This window comes from Urocampus carinirostris, chromosome 10 (genome assembly GCF_059441175.1).
Source record: "Urocampus carinirostris isolate Australia breed hairy pipefish chromosome 10, RoL_Ucar_1.0, whole genome shotgun sequence".
NCBI lineage: Eukaryota > Metazoa > Chordata > Actinopteri > Syngnathiformes > Syngnathidae > Urocampus > Urocampus carinirostris.
In genome coordinates, this window is record NC_142358.1 from 8,798,371 (window position 1) to 8,814,474 (window position 16,104).

The 16,104-nt window shown below is 37.9% G+C and overlaps 1 protein-coding gene across 1 annotated transcript in view; it reads left to right on the forward strand.

Moving 5' to 3' along the window:
• Positions 1–4,215: 4,215 nt before the first annotated feature.
• Positions 4,216–16,104, forward strand: part of LOC148357632 (mediator of RNA polymerase II transcription subunit 13-like) — a 48,083-nt gene continuing 36,194 nt past the window's right edge. The window contains exons 1-3 of the mRNA XM_088345158.1: positions 4,216–4,978; positions 8,044–8,278; positions 13,019–13,187. Coding sequence (XP_088201284.1) covers positions 4,913–4,978; positions 8,044–8,278; positions 13,019–13,187 — 470 coding nt within the window. The 5' untranslated portion in view covers positions 4,216–4,912. The remainder of the gene's footprint in view (positions 4,979–8,043; positions 8,279–13,018; positions 13,188–16,104) is intronic.

Consider the following 16,104-nt stretch of genomic DNA (forward strand, 5'->3'; position numbering starts at 1 on the left):
AAATGTGTGTTTTCATAGGGACTTATTTTCATTGTAATTAATAACAACATATTGAGATTAGCCTTAGTACTCCAGCGTGAAAACGTAACGAAAGACTTAATAGAGAAAAATAAAATGAAAATAGAATTCAACTGTAAATAGACAAATATATTCCAAAAAATGCTTGTAGATTGGCCTCATAAGCTCATCGGTAATAGGAATTTAATCGCGATAAACATGTAATTTGGGGAATGAGGTATTTCTTGGAATGGAAAATTTTGGGGTGTGTATTTTTTAAGACGATGATGTTATTAATTTTTATTTGTTGAAAAATTGTATGTGGGGTGGAGCTTGTCGAAAACAATTTGGTGTACATTGTTTACAACTTGATTGGATTTTGCACTCCACGATATAGGTGTGTTAGATGACTTTAATTATGTAAAAAAATATGTTTAAAAAACAACATCAGGACAGATTGGTAATATTTACAAGTTGATGGTTTTAGTGGTCAGAAGATTACATTAGGGGCAACAATGAGCAAAATAAAAATACAGAAGTAAATGTGAATTATAATTTGAAAAGCCGAAGAGGATGAGAAAATTATTAAAATGGAAACTTTTGGAATGTATTTTTTCAGTAGAGGATATTTTTTTAATTTGTTGAACAAGTGTCATACTCTGAATTAGAAATGTCTTTATTTTCACTGATAACATTGTTTAAACATCAAGTCAGCACGGCAGATGAGTGGTCTCCCACATTCCGAAAACAAGCAAGTAAAGTTAATTGGCTGGCCCAAAGTGTCCCTAGGTGTGAATGAGTGAGTGAGCGCTATGCCCGTGTGCTCTGCCATGTCCCGTGCCCACTGCCCGAAAGACGGCTGAGATGGCCTCCAACACTCCCGCGACCCTAATAAGGATAAAAAGTGCAGATGATAGATTGAAGCTCAAAATCTCCAGGTCTTTCTCTCTCTTTTTTTTGTTTTTTTTTTTTTTGTTTACAATACTAGTACTTTACTTTCCAATTGGTGTTTAACCCAAAAAACGACAACTATGCAATCAGTCTTAGTGGTTGAATTTCATGTGAAAGTCCCATAAACACAACTGAACTTTAATATTTAAATCACATAATACACTTGAAGAGTGTGCACTCCATGAATAACATTTAGTTAAGAAAAAAAAAGAAAAAAAAAAGAGATTAAAAAAGAATCCTAGGATAGATTGGTAATATTTACAAGGCAGTGGTTATATTTAGTAGTCAGAAAATAAGCAGCAACATTGTGCAAAAACAATTATAAAGAAATAACTATGGATTGTAATTTGAAAGGCCTGGAATATCTGGGAAAATGGAATTCTTGTAATGGAAACTTTTGGAATGTGATTTTTGGGGGAGTATTTGTGTTTTTGAAAAAAGTGACTTGGGGCGGGGCTTGTGGACAACTACGAGGAGGCTGAACCAAATAATAAAGTTTTTTTTTTTTGCTTCCATATGTGTAGAATAAAAGTAGTGTTAAAGACGATGAAAAGTCGTCTCGATGAGCAAGGCGTGGGACCGAGAAACGGTGAGGGAAGTGAGCAGCCAGTGACAGAAGTATGACAGATGCGAGTGGAGCTTTCATCTTGTAAATTTGTCATGGGTCGTTCACGAACAAAACGCCTATAAGAGCCAACTCTTTGAAGCGAACGACAAAAGCCTCCTCGCCGTTGAAAATGAGCTGGCTCCATTTAAAAAGCGCTCTCGTTCTCTCTCTCTCTCTCTCACTCTCTCTCTCTCTCTCTCTCACACACACACACACACACACACACACACATTTTCCTCTCCCTTTCTAGATCTCTATCTCGCTCTCCATATCTCCTTGTTTCTGTCGACCTCTTTTTCTTGATCGCTACTTTCTTTCTCTTTGCTCTCTTTTTCCATCTTTCTATCTCGTTTTCTCTCTCTCTTTCTGAATCAATCTTTATCTCTCTTTATTTCTCTCGCACTTTTTGTCTTTTGTTCTCTTTCTTACTGTATCTCTTCCTCTGTATCTCTTTCTCCCTCTTTTGTTAAGTCAAGTCACGTGTATGTATAGCCCTTAATCACTAAAATTCTCAAAGGGCTGTACTGACTATTATTACACCATCCCCTGATCCAAAACCTAGATGAGGGCAAGGAAATACTCAAAACCTCAGCATGAGGAATTTAAGAAACCTTGAGAAGGGGCCGCACATGAGGTAATCCCATTTCCAGGATGACCAGGCTGCATTTGATGCAAGGGCATCAACAGACAATACACATGCATCAACAACATGAAATATAGGCCATTCATAACCCATAGAATACACGTATTTTTAAGCCTCGATTTAAACAGTTCTAATAAGGTTATAGATTGGATCTCAGAGGGCAGAGCATTCCACAGCACTGGGGCCCAGATGGAGAACGCTCTCAAACCTGTAGATTTCGTCTTGGCTCTTGGGATTACTAGTAAACCAGCATTTTTAGAGCAAATGCTCTGGACAGGAACATAAAGGGAAATTATACCTGTGAGATGTGAGGGGGCTAGTACATGCATCGTTTTGTATAATACCAACAGAACCTTAAAATCACATCTTAACTAACAGGGAGCCGATGCAGGTTAGCTAAAATCGGGGTAATGTGATCAAACTTTTTTGTCTTAGTTAAAAGCCTCGCTGCAGCATTTTGTGCCAGCTGCCAGAGAGTCGTACAATATAGTAATCAAGACAAATGCATGAATTCTTCTCTCTCTCCTTTCTCTTTCTTTCCCTCGTTCTCACTCTCTTTTTCTATCTTTCTCTCTCTCTGCCTTTCTCTCTCTTCTGTTTCTTTCTCTCTATTTTTCTTTCCTAATTCGTTTCTTTTTCTCTATCTCTTTCTCTTGCTTTTTTTCTGTCTCTTTCTCCCCCCTCTCTTTCTTTATCCCTCAATCCCTCTTTATTAATCGCATTCTATTTTTCCATCTCTTTGTCCCTCTCTTCTTTGTTGTTCTCTCTCTCTTTCTTTCTTCTCTTTCTCTCTCACTTTCTCTGTTTCTAGTTCTCTCTCTATTTCTTTCTCACTCATTTTCTATTTATATCTTTCTCTCTTTTGCTCTCATTACCTTTCTCTCCGCCCACCTCTCTCTTGAAGGCGCTCGTGACTGGTCAAAAGAAGGGGCGTCATCTCTATGTTGTTTGATTAGTAAGAGCAATTTGAAAGTTTAAATGAGTTGAAAGTTGAATGAATGAATGATAACTTTATTCGAACATCAAAATAAAAAACATTACAAAAACAATAACTCAACAACAAAATAACGTTACATAATATGTTCGAAAAGGGGTAGTAAGAAGCAAATGCTTATATTACCTACCTCTTCATCTTCCCCACCGAATATACCAATGATATAACAACAAATGTAATGATATTAATAATAACAGTTATGAAATAAGAATCACAACAATAACACAAAGTTAACTAGACGCACTATTCCCAATCTCCCGCACCACTCATACCCCACCCTCCTCATCTCTGTATTCTGCCAGGAATGTTCCTTTGTATCTAAACCTGAACAAGTGAATAGTTGGACACCGTTTGATCTCGTTTTGCAAACCGTTCCAAAGCTTGACTCCACACACACATAATTTTCCTGGTGGTTCTCACCTTTGGGATTATGAATTCACTACAACCCCTTAAATTATAATTTCCCTCTTTCCGAATTAATAATTTGCGGATGTTTTCTGGCACCAAGTTTTTGCTGACCTTAAATAGCAGTTGTGCAGTGAAAAATTTTACTAAATCATCTAATTTTAATAATTTGGACTGCAGGAATAAAATATTAGTATGATCTCGGTATGCTACCCCGTGTATGGTTCTAATTGCACGTTTTAGCAGGATAAAAAAGGGCTGTAGTGAACTTTTGTAATTATTGCCCCAGACTTATGTTAAGTGTAGAAGAACTAGAGAACAATATAATAAATACAATGTTGCAAGGGCATCAACAGACATTTCCAAAATTAATTAATTCGGTTCGTAATATTTCATATTTACCGATAACATATTATAAAACAGAACAAAAATCGTCAAGAACCGTTTGTGAGTCGAGCTGGAAGAGCCGCTTCTCCACAAAAGAGCCTTGAGTTCCCATCACTCTCGTAAACTGTGAAGTCACCGAGTTACTTAAAACCACGCCCCCATTAACCACAAATGACCAATCACGAACGAGAGGCAGACTTGTCCTCCTGGCCGCCATTAAAGAATTCAATCCATGAGCTGAAATAATGGAAATCGGCTGGAGCTATGGAGCACAAACAGGGGGGCGCGCAAGTCGATGAGTAAAAACCTCGCCGTTTTCCCTTCTTTTCTCCGGGGGGGCCGTTGAATTCGGGAGATCGCGCCGAGGGGGAAGCATCATGCTGCGTGTCGGCGGAAAGGGGGGGCGGCGGAGCTAATTGTTTTATGGGGGCTAGCGTTTGTTGGACCTCTGGTATGTTAGCTCGTGTGCTAACAGGCTAGCAAAAGAAACCAGGGGGAGGGGAGAGACAGACGCACGGACAAGACGCAAGACAGACACTTGTTTTTTCTCCAAATTGTTTCCAATCGCTTAGCATTAACAAGTTTCGAGTTTTTCTTTGGAGTTTTTGAAGATCTCCGTCTATTTTTCTTATTTTCTTGCACACAGCGAATATCACTTAGTCAGCGGTAGTCGATCCGGGTCATGTAAACTCGTGCTATTTTGATATGTGCGATAATGTAGCAACCCCTGTCCAGTTTTTCACTTAACGGACATTACATTTCAATTCGATGAACTCGTTTTTCCGATGTAAGCCATACGATCGGGTTAGCATTCAAGCTAGCGGCGGCTAGCACCGGCTGGAAGTTATCTGCAAGAAAAAAAAACACCACCCTAGCAGTTGTTGTGTGAAAGCATGGATTTAAAGGATCCGATCACGCAGTGACAAAGATGACTTCGTGTTTTGTACCCAACGGGGCCAGTTTGGAGGACTGCCACTCCAATCTCTTCTGCCTGGTAAGAGCGTGCAAGAGCGTCAGTGTGTGTGAGAGAGCGAGTGTGTGTATATAAGCTAGCTTTTTTAGCTCGTTAGCAGCGCCCGCTGAGGCCACGGAAAGCCATTTTGGCTAATCAGGCTTGCCCGAGCTTTGTAACGTCACTCGCAGACTGGAAGGCAAATCGGGGCCTTGCGATTTGCTAAATCGCGATCGCGGGCCCCTTTCCATAATAGGAGCCTCGGTGGTGCCCACTTTTTGGGTGCGCACAATACGCTGACATTAGCATTAATTACGCGCAAGGCTACTACGAAAACATCATGTCGCGTTTAGACGAAGCCGTCAGCTGTTACTCGTTTTACCTACTAATCAGGTTCTACTGACGTGCAAAGCTTGTGCACTGCCAACTTGTGCACATTAATCATTATGATTGTGTGTCGCTTTTCCCCGAACAGCCCTGTTTATTTTGTGACTTTCACTCGCAGTGATTCATTATCTTTTGTATGCACAATTCGATTTTGTATTCGCAGCAACAGTTTGAAAGTTGTGTGGTGTTTGCATGTTCTTTTTTTCCCACGTTCCTAAACATTCATGGTTGGTTAATCGTCCTCAAACATGTTTTTGTTACTCTGACCTGTTGGTTAACTTGTTACTTCTATATTAAACATATGTTATTACAGGGTAATTATTAGAACTAGTTGTTTTGTACATCTGACGTTTTGTTCAGCTTGTGTATGTATGCAAATAGTTCTCTGCATTAAGTACAATATTTCAGATCCATTAAAACTATAAGAGAATTGTCTGGTGAACATAGTTTGCAACCAGATTTGACGTGACACTCCAACAAACAAGTAATGAAATACTATTCTATTTAGGATCCGTATAAACTGTATTGGAATTGTGTTTATTGATATTGTTTGGTACATAGTGAGCATCATTTACTACCCGATTAGATGTGGCACTCCAGAATAATTATGTAAAGTTTTTTTTAAGAAGTAAAAAAACCAACACAATGTTAACTTTATAAAACACCTGCTATTTTCCCCTGAACGCCTTAAAAGTAAAACTGAAGCTGTATTTGAACCATTGTAAGTATCAGCATAGTTTAAGTCCCTTTAAGAAGTTAAAATGAATATGCAAATATATGCAATGTAGACTGGCCTAAATTGTGTGTAAAAACAATAGGGCAATGACAATAGCAGGCATGTGCTTGTATGGGTCTTAAGATGCGGGCACCATGTTGGTGAACCCCTGATTTATTAGTTTTTCCCACTGACTACATTATAATTGACAAGTACTTTACATCTGTTTTCAAGAAGTGTCCTTAGCAAGTATCTGCGAGTGATGTGAACATTGTAAAACAAATTATGCAGATTAACTGTTGTTGATTATGTCTTTGTGATGCACATTTCACCAAACACCTCTAAAACAAATGTGCTCAAATTACCTTTACGTTTAGAATAGAATTGTCTTCATTTTCAATGAATAGTATGGCGTGTTCATTTTTTGTACACTGTTTACAATGAGATTACATGTTGCACTGAAGATATACTTGTCATGTAATATTTACTTTGTAGTGTCTTTTTTTCTGGATTACTATTCAATAACTAGTATGTCAGACAATGCTCACGTTTTCATTACATTCCTTGAAAATTACAATGTCTTATTACTGGTGAGCTATTTTTAGAAGGAGCAGCTTGTGGTCCCTGGGTGCTACTTCGAGCCCACATGTATGTTCTTGGAAACTGTGGCGCATGAAACATGCGAGTAAACAGGCCAGGTTACACATGACCTCCCCAAGTTGATCAATTTTAAGACTTGCGATTTATGATAATTTGATAGTAACCTGATTTTGTCTGTGTCAAAATGTGTATTAACTATGCAAACCCCAAACCCTGCTTTAAGATAAATGATACATTGTAATGACTCGTTATGGTTAGTGTAATATGACAGATTTCTTTTAATTGGTCTTTTGTGTATTGAAATATCACACAACGCCGCATGGCTTATTAATACCATCAAACAGCAGATGTTATTTTTTGATTTGAGGCCCCCACACCACACACATTTGAGATGCAACACTCAGCCACATTGGCAAGGAAAGACCCTCAATACGAGGGATAAAAACTTTCAAGAGGGTAGGGCTGAAACTAAAGACTGTTTTACTAGTCTACGTCTCACCAACTTTTGAAACGATAATCGGATAATTATCTATCTTTTCTTTTAATTTAGCATGAAGTTAATTTATTTATCATGTGGAAAATGATAATACAGACAAGACAAATGGGTACAATAAAAAATGGCATCTTTTTATTGAACAAATTACCAATTATTAGCCGTGCTGGGTCAGTAGAGACCTAAATCCATAAATAAACCTCCGTCCATTTTTTAGGGAAAGGCAAATGAATAATAAATTAAAATCAGGTTAACATTTTTTATCCTTGTAAACCAAGAACAGGCTCATTAGCAGCAGTAGAACGGTAACTATAGCAAATGTGAATTACATTCAGTGGTCTACTGCAAAGTCTATCAAAAAAAACCAACAACTACTCTCAAATGTTTTACTTCAAACGATTTTACAACTTACTTTTTTTGTTTTTAACATGTTAACAACTAAAGTTTGTTCTTTAGACTTTATGCATTAAAATCAAATAAGTTTGTAAGGCACAGTTTGCATAGGGCTCAAGCTTTTTCTTATAGTGCAATATACACGTATAAAATGTACGATACGTGTCATCAAAACCTTATTGGCTGGAATGTTACTTGAATCTTACAGAGGCGAGTCAGACTCGATTTTGTTCAATGTGCTCTCTAAATGTTTGTTCCGCAGGGTACTGCGCATGTGTGAACCTCAGCAGAGATTATATACATGTAGAGATGCCTAACCCTGTTGAAAAAACATGTCCGGCAACTATTTCTATTATCAATTTTTGTCGACGTCGACTAATCGTTTTAGCAATACAGTAGAGATGTAGGTGGTTTTCTGCCCATACCTGTTTCTAGGAGTTGTAGTGCTTGAGGTCAGGGACAGTAGACACTGAGAACAGTTAGAACAATTTTTTTTATCAGTATTCTGTTCTTTTTCAGGCTGATTTGACCGGGATCAAATGGCGACGCTTTGTGTGGGAAGGGCCCACCTCGTCACCCATCCTTTTTCCCGTGACCGAGGAGGACCCCATCTTGTGCAGCTTCAGTCGGTGCATGGCAGCGGACGTGCTAAGCGTTTGGCGGCGGCATCACTCGCCGGGTCGTCGGGAACTTTGGCTTTTTTGGTGGGGCGACGACCCCAGCTTCGCCGAACTCATCCACAACGAGCTCTTGAGTGAGTGCGCCATAGTGAAATACAGTGGTACCTCTTTATATGTGCCTAATTTTTTCCAGGATCGTGCTTGTAGCTAAAATAACATGTGTAACTGGCAAATTTTCTCAATATAAAATAATGGAAAAACTTAATTGGTCCATTCCCGTCCTCCCAAAAGCATCCCAGTGAACTAGCTATACTACACATTCTCTTGATCACTAAAACGCATTCAACTAGAATGGTTGTGCACCATTAAAACATCCAACCGTGTTGAGACGCAAAACCGTTTTTGGTTGGCATTTCCCTTTTTGGCTGGGTCATTGGCACATGAGAACGGAAAACAAAAACATTAAGACTGTCCAGATGGAGACTATATTCATGAAATGTAGGTACAAACAGCCCAAATATGTAATTTTATACATATATATATTTTTTGGAAAAGATTAACCTCAAGATGCAAAGGAAAACTAGAGACCAAAAAATGCTGTTTCAACAAAAAAATTAAAAGTGCTTAGTCCGCATTTTTGTCATTTTTCACATCTAAGGTGACCTCCTTGACTGCCCGTAAAAAGTGGTGGTCGTATCCAAACTATATATGTGTGCGTATATACATATATGCATACTTCCCAAATGAAAATATTATTACCTCCTACACTTTGCTCGCGGGCGATATATAGTAATTAGACATAAAAAAATACAGTAATAAGATAAATACGATATTAACAAAAAAATGGCAAGTTTATTCTAAGCATTTACCTTGCGGTCACAGTGACAAAGGTGTAAGCGTCCTGTAGAAGAGGGGGTGCAAGGAGGAGTGACAGAAATTGCATACCTGTTAACATATGTTTTCCCTGTATTTTTCCGTTGTCTTTTTTTGATCAATTCAAATTGTGAATGTGGTAGAACATTTTTTATATGGGAACTCGGGCACTTCTGGTGGGGTGACGACCCCAGCTTTACTGAACTCGTCCACAACCAGCTCTTGTGTGAGTGTGCCAGAACGAAATACAGGGGTACATCTTTATACAAGCTTAACCCATTAAAGGTTCATGCTCACAGCTCGAATTGCTCGTGTAATAAGAATTTTTTCCCGATATGAAATCATGAAAAACTAAAAGCATCCAAGTGAACCTTAAAGTGGTAGAACTCATCTAGAGCGAACTTCTGAGTGAGTGTGCTCACCTAAATACGAGCTTAATTTGTTCCAAGATTGTGCTCGTGGCTCGAATTGCTCATGTAACAAGAGAATTTTCCCAATAAGAAACTATTTAAATCTAATTGGTCCGTTCCCGTCCTACCACAAAAATCCAATTGAACCGTAATTATCTAAAACTCAGAGGAAAAAAACTGAAATACTGTGGTACGCCTTCTTACAAGCTTTTTACGTTCCAGGATCATGCCCTTATCTCAAATTGCTTAGTTTGAGCTTGAAGAAAAGTAATACATTTAACACCCAATTTTTTTCCCCATCACCTTGTTTTCTCATTTCTCTAACACATCTGGTACCTTGTCATATGTATTCGTAGTAGTCTAGTGGCTAGGATATGAAGCTCTCCCCGCCGCAATCCGGGTTCAGTTCCCTTTGCATACAATATAATGCAATTGTGACATCCATCCATGTCCATTGCGGCCTGGTGGTTAGGATTTGGGGCTCTTACCATTGCTATTCGATTTGATCCCCGTTGCCACCATTGTTATGCAATTATGATCAGCGATAATTTGGCAAATGGATATCCAATATTAGGTGCACCGGGTGATAAGGCACACGTTGAACTGTCTGGCCAATTTGGAGTTTTTGGGTGCGCGTTATAGTTTGAAAAATTCGGTAAAAATTAACAGGTCTGCTCTCGTCCTACCAAAAGGATCCAAGTGTACCTTAAGTAGCTATAAAGCACATCCAAATGGTAATTTACTTAAAACATACTGTTGTAAAATAAATAAGCTGATATTAAAAAATTAAATGCCAGTATATTATGGGCATTTATCATTGAGGCAGTCACCGTAACAAAGGTCTGGTGCTGAGGAAAGGGGGAGGTGAAGGAGGAGTGACAGAGATCGCTTACTGTTAACTTGTACGTTTTCCCAGTATTTTATGGTTTTTGATCATTTGAAATTGTGTAGGCTGGGTTTTGTACAGGATTTTTTTTTTTTTTTTTTTAAAGACCGATTGGCTGTAATCCGGATCGTCTTGATCACTGGTAGCACACGACAAAGTCATCATAGATTGCTAAAATTGTCTATATGGTCTGTGTGGTGTTGTGTTTGTAAGGTTTATTTATGCTTAATAAGGGGTAATGCAAAAAGTACACATAATAAAATTTACAAAAAAAAATGCCTGCAGTAGTTTGCATGCACAAACTACATCAAGCTAATGCTGGCGGTGAGCAGTCACAAGTGGTGAGCGGTCTTTAGTGGGAGCCTCTGGGAATGCTCAAGACCTGGATTTTCGAAGTTCTTAAGGTGGAGGTGCTAGTATAAAAAAGTACTACTGTACACGTCATGTCGAACATAACGACTCAGAACTTGAAACAAACGCAGAAAAAAGTCACTGGAACAATTTTCTCAAATTTGCCATTACAAAGCAAGACACTCGTTTTTTTTTTCCCCATTGCATTTTGTGTTATACAACATCTGATGTGTTGTGAGTCAGTCCTCAAAAACTGTGTGGAATCTGTTGGCTCTCGGCCACCGGCGAGTCAGGCCAGAATATAGCAGCTTTTCTCCAAAATGCTTCTGGAATTTGATTTTCAACGAGCCATTCAAGATTAACAGTTTTGGGTTTTATAACTTATTGTCTGAGAGTAGGACGATCCTTTTTGGGGCACATTGAGGACCGTCTCAGATAAATAAGAATAGTTCTTTATTTTCTGTAATGCAATTTTGGGGAAAATGTCAAAAATTCTGGATTTATAACAAATTATCTGAAATATTGCTGTTTTTTTCAATAGTTTGTATATTGTTGGTTATGACAAAACCTATATATTCGAATATTATGAAAAAGTATACTCGTAGGCTGTAAGCCATTATCAGCACTATGAACAGAATAAAAGGCTGGCAAAAATTCAGTTGATCTGTAATGAATCCAGAATGTATGCCTTTTTTAAAAATTGCACTAAGAAAATTAAGAACTTTGTCACAACATTATCATTTTCTGAGACCGTCCTGTGAAGGCTGAAATGATCATGAACCAGTTTCTCTTGACGTGCAACGGAAATTCATCATTCATGTGTATGAGATCCAAACAAACTCATCTCAAGACTTTTTCTCCTACAAAATGTTTTAAAAAAAGTTTAGACAAGAATGCCCCCGATAAGAATGTAGTTGCCTTGCTCAGCTGTCGCTGCTATCTATCGGTGTGTGTGTGTGAATGGGTAAGTGTGAAGCACTTTGTAAAGCGCTTTGGGAAGTCGTCAGTGACTTAAAGTCCTATAATATAGAGCCTATATAAATGCAGACCATTTACATTTAAAATGGATTTAAGAGATTTAATCATTAACATGTGTGGTTTTTGATATGAACATTGCTATTCGTAGCCTGTGCCTAACCACAATTAACTGGTTAGTTATTGGAGTAAGCCTGTTTTGTTAACCTTTACAATACAGCATCCTGCCATTTGTGCTAAAACCTTAAATAGTTTGCATGGATTTTTGAATTCCTTCTCTTGATTATGAAGTAAAGTTTGAAATTGTCCCAAAAATAGTTAGACTTTTATATGTATTTCAACATAACGCTTGATTAACTCATCCTTTATTTTCTAAGGTCCTTATGTAAACTTTGCCCAAAGTAAGGATACAAACGCTATTATCTAGTTGTTTTACTGCATCTCAACTCAAAATTTACCCTGCATCTTATTTAATACGGTAATGACAGTTCAGTGTAATTATAAAATAAAGAACATAGTTTACTCATTACACTCTCGACACTAATTTGTTATATTAGCATTTCAATAAAGTTTTGGATAAATTCCACTGCCAGTGATTATTTGTATTATTTGTAAAATGAATGGAATAAACACTTTAAGACAGGGGTCACCAAACTTTTGGAAGCTAAGAGACACTTTTTCTGTTACTGATCAGTGGAAGGTGGCTACCAGTTTAATATGCAGTTCTGAAATAACAACTTATGTTATTACTATGTTGTTGCTTATCTATTACTGTGTTATTACCAAGTTAATCATTAGGAAAAGGGTCAAAATAGGCTGTCAACCACTATAACATCTGCCTTCTATTAGGGTACTGAGTAATTTACATAATAGTCTAATTAAAAAAAGAATTGATTATATAATTAAAGACATTGATCTTAATGATAATTTCTCACACCAGTAAAAAATCCATTTTCCCTTAAAGGTTTAATGATCCATCACTGGTGAGCTATTTTCAGCTGATCTAGGGGGGTACCTGGTGCCCCACAGGCACCATATTTATGACTCCTGCCTTACCAGATATGAGGATTTAAGATTTTTAACCAAGATGTGGCATCTCTCATGATTGTTAGTTTGCTGCATTAACAGTTCGTGCTATATTATTTTTTCACCTCGCCCTTGTCTCACTCAACCTTTAAAAGTTTTTGGAATTGTACTCACTACTATAAATGTTACCCTCTCTACGTTATGATAATGTCATGTGAAAACGCGGTTTCAAGTTCACCCGCGCTGCCCATACTGCTAAAACATGACTGACAACTTCCATGCTACTTCAAGGGAACACACAATCTGACGGCTCATGCTTTTCCGGTTTGCTAATGTCGCCCGTCTCTCTGCAGGCGAAGAGGACGGCGAGTGGGAGAGCGGCCTCTCCTATGAGTGTCGAACGCTCCTTTTTAAAGCCATCCACAACCTGCTGGAGCGATGCCTCATGAACCGAGGCTTCGTTCGCATCGGAAAGTGGTTCGTGAAGCCCTATCAGAAGGACGAGAAAGTCATCAACAAAAGGTAGGACAGTATCAACTGCACTTCTTAATAAGTTGTTATCAGGGTTGAAAATGCTTAAATTTTATTGTTGTGTTTTCAAGGATTTAAAAGTGCTTGAAATTTTGGTGAAGTGCTTGAAATCTTTGCTATGTTTCTCTAAAAGTCTGCTTAAAAACCATATCAACACTGCTCTCTGGCAACGCTTTCTCATTGCATTTCTTCTTCCCTTGTTATTAACTGCAGCTGGTATTGGTTTGTACGGCCTTGACTAGACATTGTCCTTTGATACATGGTCGCCTCCCACTGGTACCATCCAAGGGGGCAGGTACATTCCAACCTAAACAGGGCACTATGAAATGGATATTGGTGTAAGGATTACGTATCAATTATGGAATTATTTTATGGACCGTACAAAAAATTAGGGTAGTGTTTCCCTGTGGTAAATTTGAGAAGGCAACTGAAAATGTAAGCTACATATTACTGTCATTTTACCCTACACCAATTTGGGAAGAGATTTGTCTGAAAAATATCTACACACTAATTGTTCAGATCCACAAATATATTTGTGATTTGCTCAAGAACTAAAATCATGTGTCTTGATGAACGCGCACACGAGATTAAAAATCGCATATGTAAATCAGACATATTTTTGGCTCTGCAAAATACATGATTTACACTCGAACTGGAGAAATAGGAAAATTGTCTTTGAAAGTCTTAAAATGTGCTAAAAATTGGCCATGAAAAGGGTGTCCGAACCCTTTGTTACGACCATAATTGTATTTAGCAAATGAATTTTTATGAAAAAAAAAAAGAACTGTGCTTGCTCTACTTGGTGAAATAGAACATTTGGTTCTAAATAAATGGACCGTTTATCTGTGTGATGCATTTTCAAATCTCTGTCATGCGTTTTAAGTAGAGCACCACTTTTAAGATGCCTGAAAACACAAAAGCAATCGCCATGGACGGCTGTATTGACTCATAAATAATCGTTACAAAATCAACATTCATCTATTTAAATGACAGTATAAAGTATTTTAGTTAAATAAAACGGTTTGTAATGTACAGTAGCTAATCAACATGTGTGTTTAGTGTTTTACGAAAAATCATTACGTCTTGTAAATTATTAGAATCAAATAGATTATTCATTAAAAAAATCTTGCAAAATGTGCTGAATTGTGAAACCGATTGTCAGACTTTAATTACCTGTAATCATTCAAAACTAGCGTTGATTATTAAACAATAGTTATTAAGTAGTTAAAAATAAGCAAATTAATATCAATTACATTTTACAACAGATTCGATTTTTAAATCAATAAAATGTTCATCAGAAGAAAATGTATCCACCGGGTTTTATTGTTTAAAATCGATTAGACTTTATGATAAAGTTCAGATTAATTTATTGGGAATATCACCCATTTAAATAAGTTTATGGCAAGGGTTTGATTGTATTTATTATACTACTTTATATTACACATCTTACACATGTTTTATAAATTTTTTTGCTTTGTGTAATTTTTTAATCGATTCAGCGATCATTTATTGAATAGTTTTATTAAAATATGGCCGATATTATGCGACTATTTTCAATAAAAAAGGGGGAGTTGGATTTTAAATGTTTAAATTTTGTGACCTTCAAGCCGTCTCGAACGTAAATTAAATACTACACTTTTAGAAAATACTGCAAAGGGGGATCATTTTGGGAAAAGCCAAACAAAAGCTTTGCAGAATGAGATCTTTAAAGGTGGATTGCGTCATCTGAGGTGTCCTTAAAAAGTTGAAAGTATAATGTATTTTCTCTTAAACATATGTTCGCAATGTCCAACTGGGTTCAAAAAGCCTTCATATATTTTCATCTACTTCTATCTTAGTTTTAGCAAAGCTGTTCGGGACACTCAATGCATTAGGTGGACTGAAAGGAAGGGAGAAGGCGGGTGAGGTTGGAGAGTTTTTTGTTAGTGTAGCATGAAAATGTTATGGGTAAGAAAAGGCCTGTTTGAGATATAGTCCAAATCCCAACCCAAATCCTCAAGTTAGGTCACTTTTATCTGTACAGCCCTTATCACAAAATGCCTCAAAGCAAGCCACTTTTACACCATTCTCTGATCTGGAACCAGCTCGCAGGCAAGAAAAACTCTAACCTTAGCGTGAGGAAAATAATAAAACCTTTGGGAAGGGGCCACACAAGAGGAAATCGCCTCCCAGGATGACCAGGCTGCATTAGATGTTGCATTGGGTATCTGTACACAGGTTTGGAACTGCCTTGGAGTTCCTACTCAGTTGACTGTTGAACATTGCATGATAATCCCAAGTGGCATTTTATGCAGAAGTGCACGTGTCATACATTAGTTACTGTACAGCACGTCACAGTCGTCTTAACGTGTGACCTCCCCCGCCATGAGAGCGTTCTTTGCACAAGCGGTGCGTGACGCAAGACTACACACCTTCTGGAAAGAAGCCCGGTATTTCATCTTGCAAAGCCCCGGCTCCTTTTCCCGGGTTTCAAAATGTTTCTGCACACGGTGCCAGAACTTGTCGACTGCACAGCCCCGGGCATACTCTGTTGGAGACGGGCCAGTCCTAATTAAAAGAAAGGCGATCAAAAAGTAGCCGCCTTGAGTGCTCCAATGTGTTGAGTCCACATGCTTACCACAGCCGGCCGGGGTCTTTGCGCATTCTGCTGCCTGCTCGATTAACATATTTTGCTAGCGAGCTTTTGAGAAATCGACTCATTCTTAAAGAAATGATGGAGGCACAGCAAGTGTTCAGGTTTGCTCTTTTTAATCTTTGCAGGTAATTGCCAGTCCTTTTTAGAAGAAATGACAAAGGGTGATTAGGGTGTCATTTGTAATAGCTGCCTAATGGCAAACCAAGATTTAAGTATGACACTGTTCTTAACATAACCGCCTTCAGGTGTTGGAATTTTTGGTCAACATGCTAT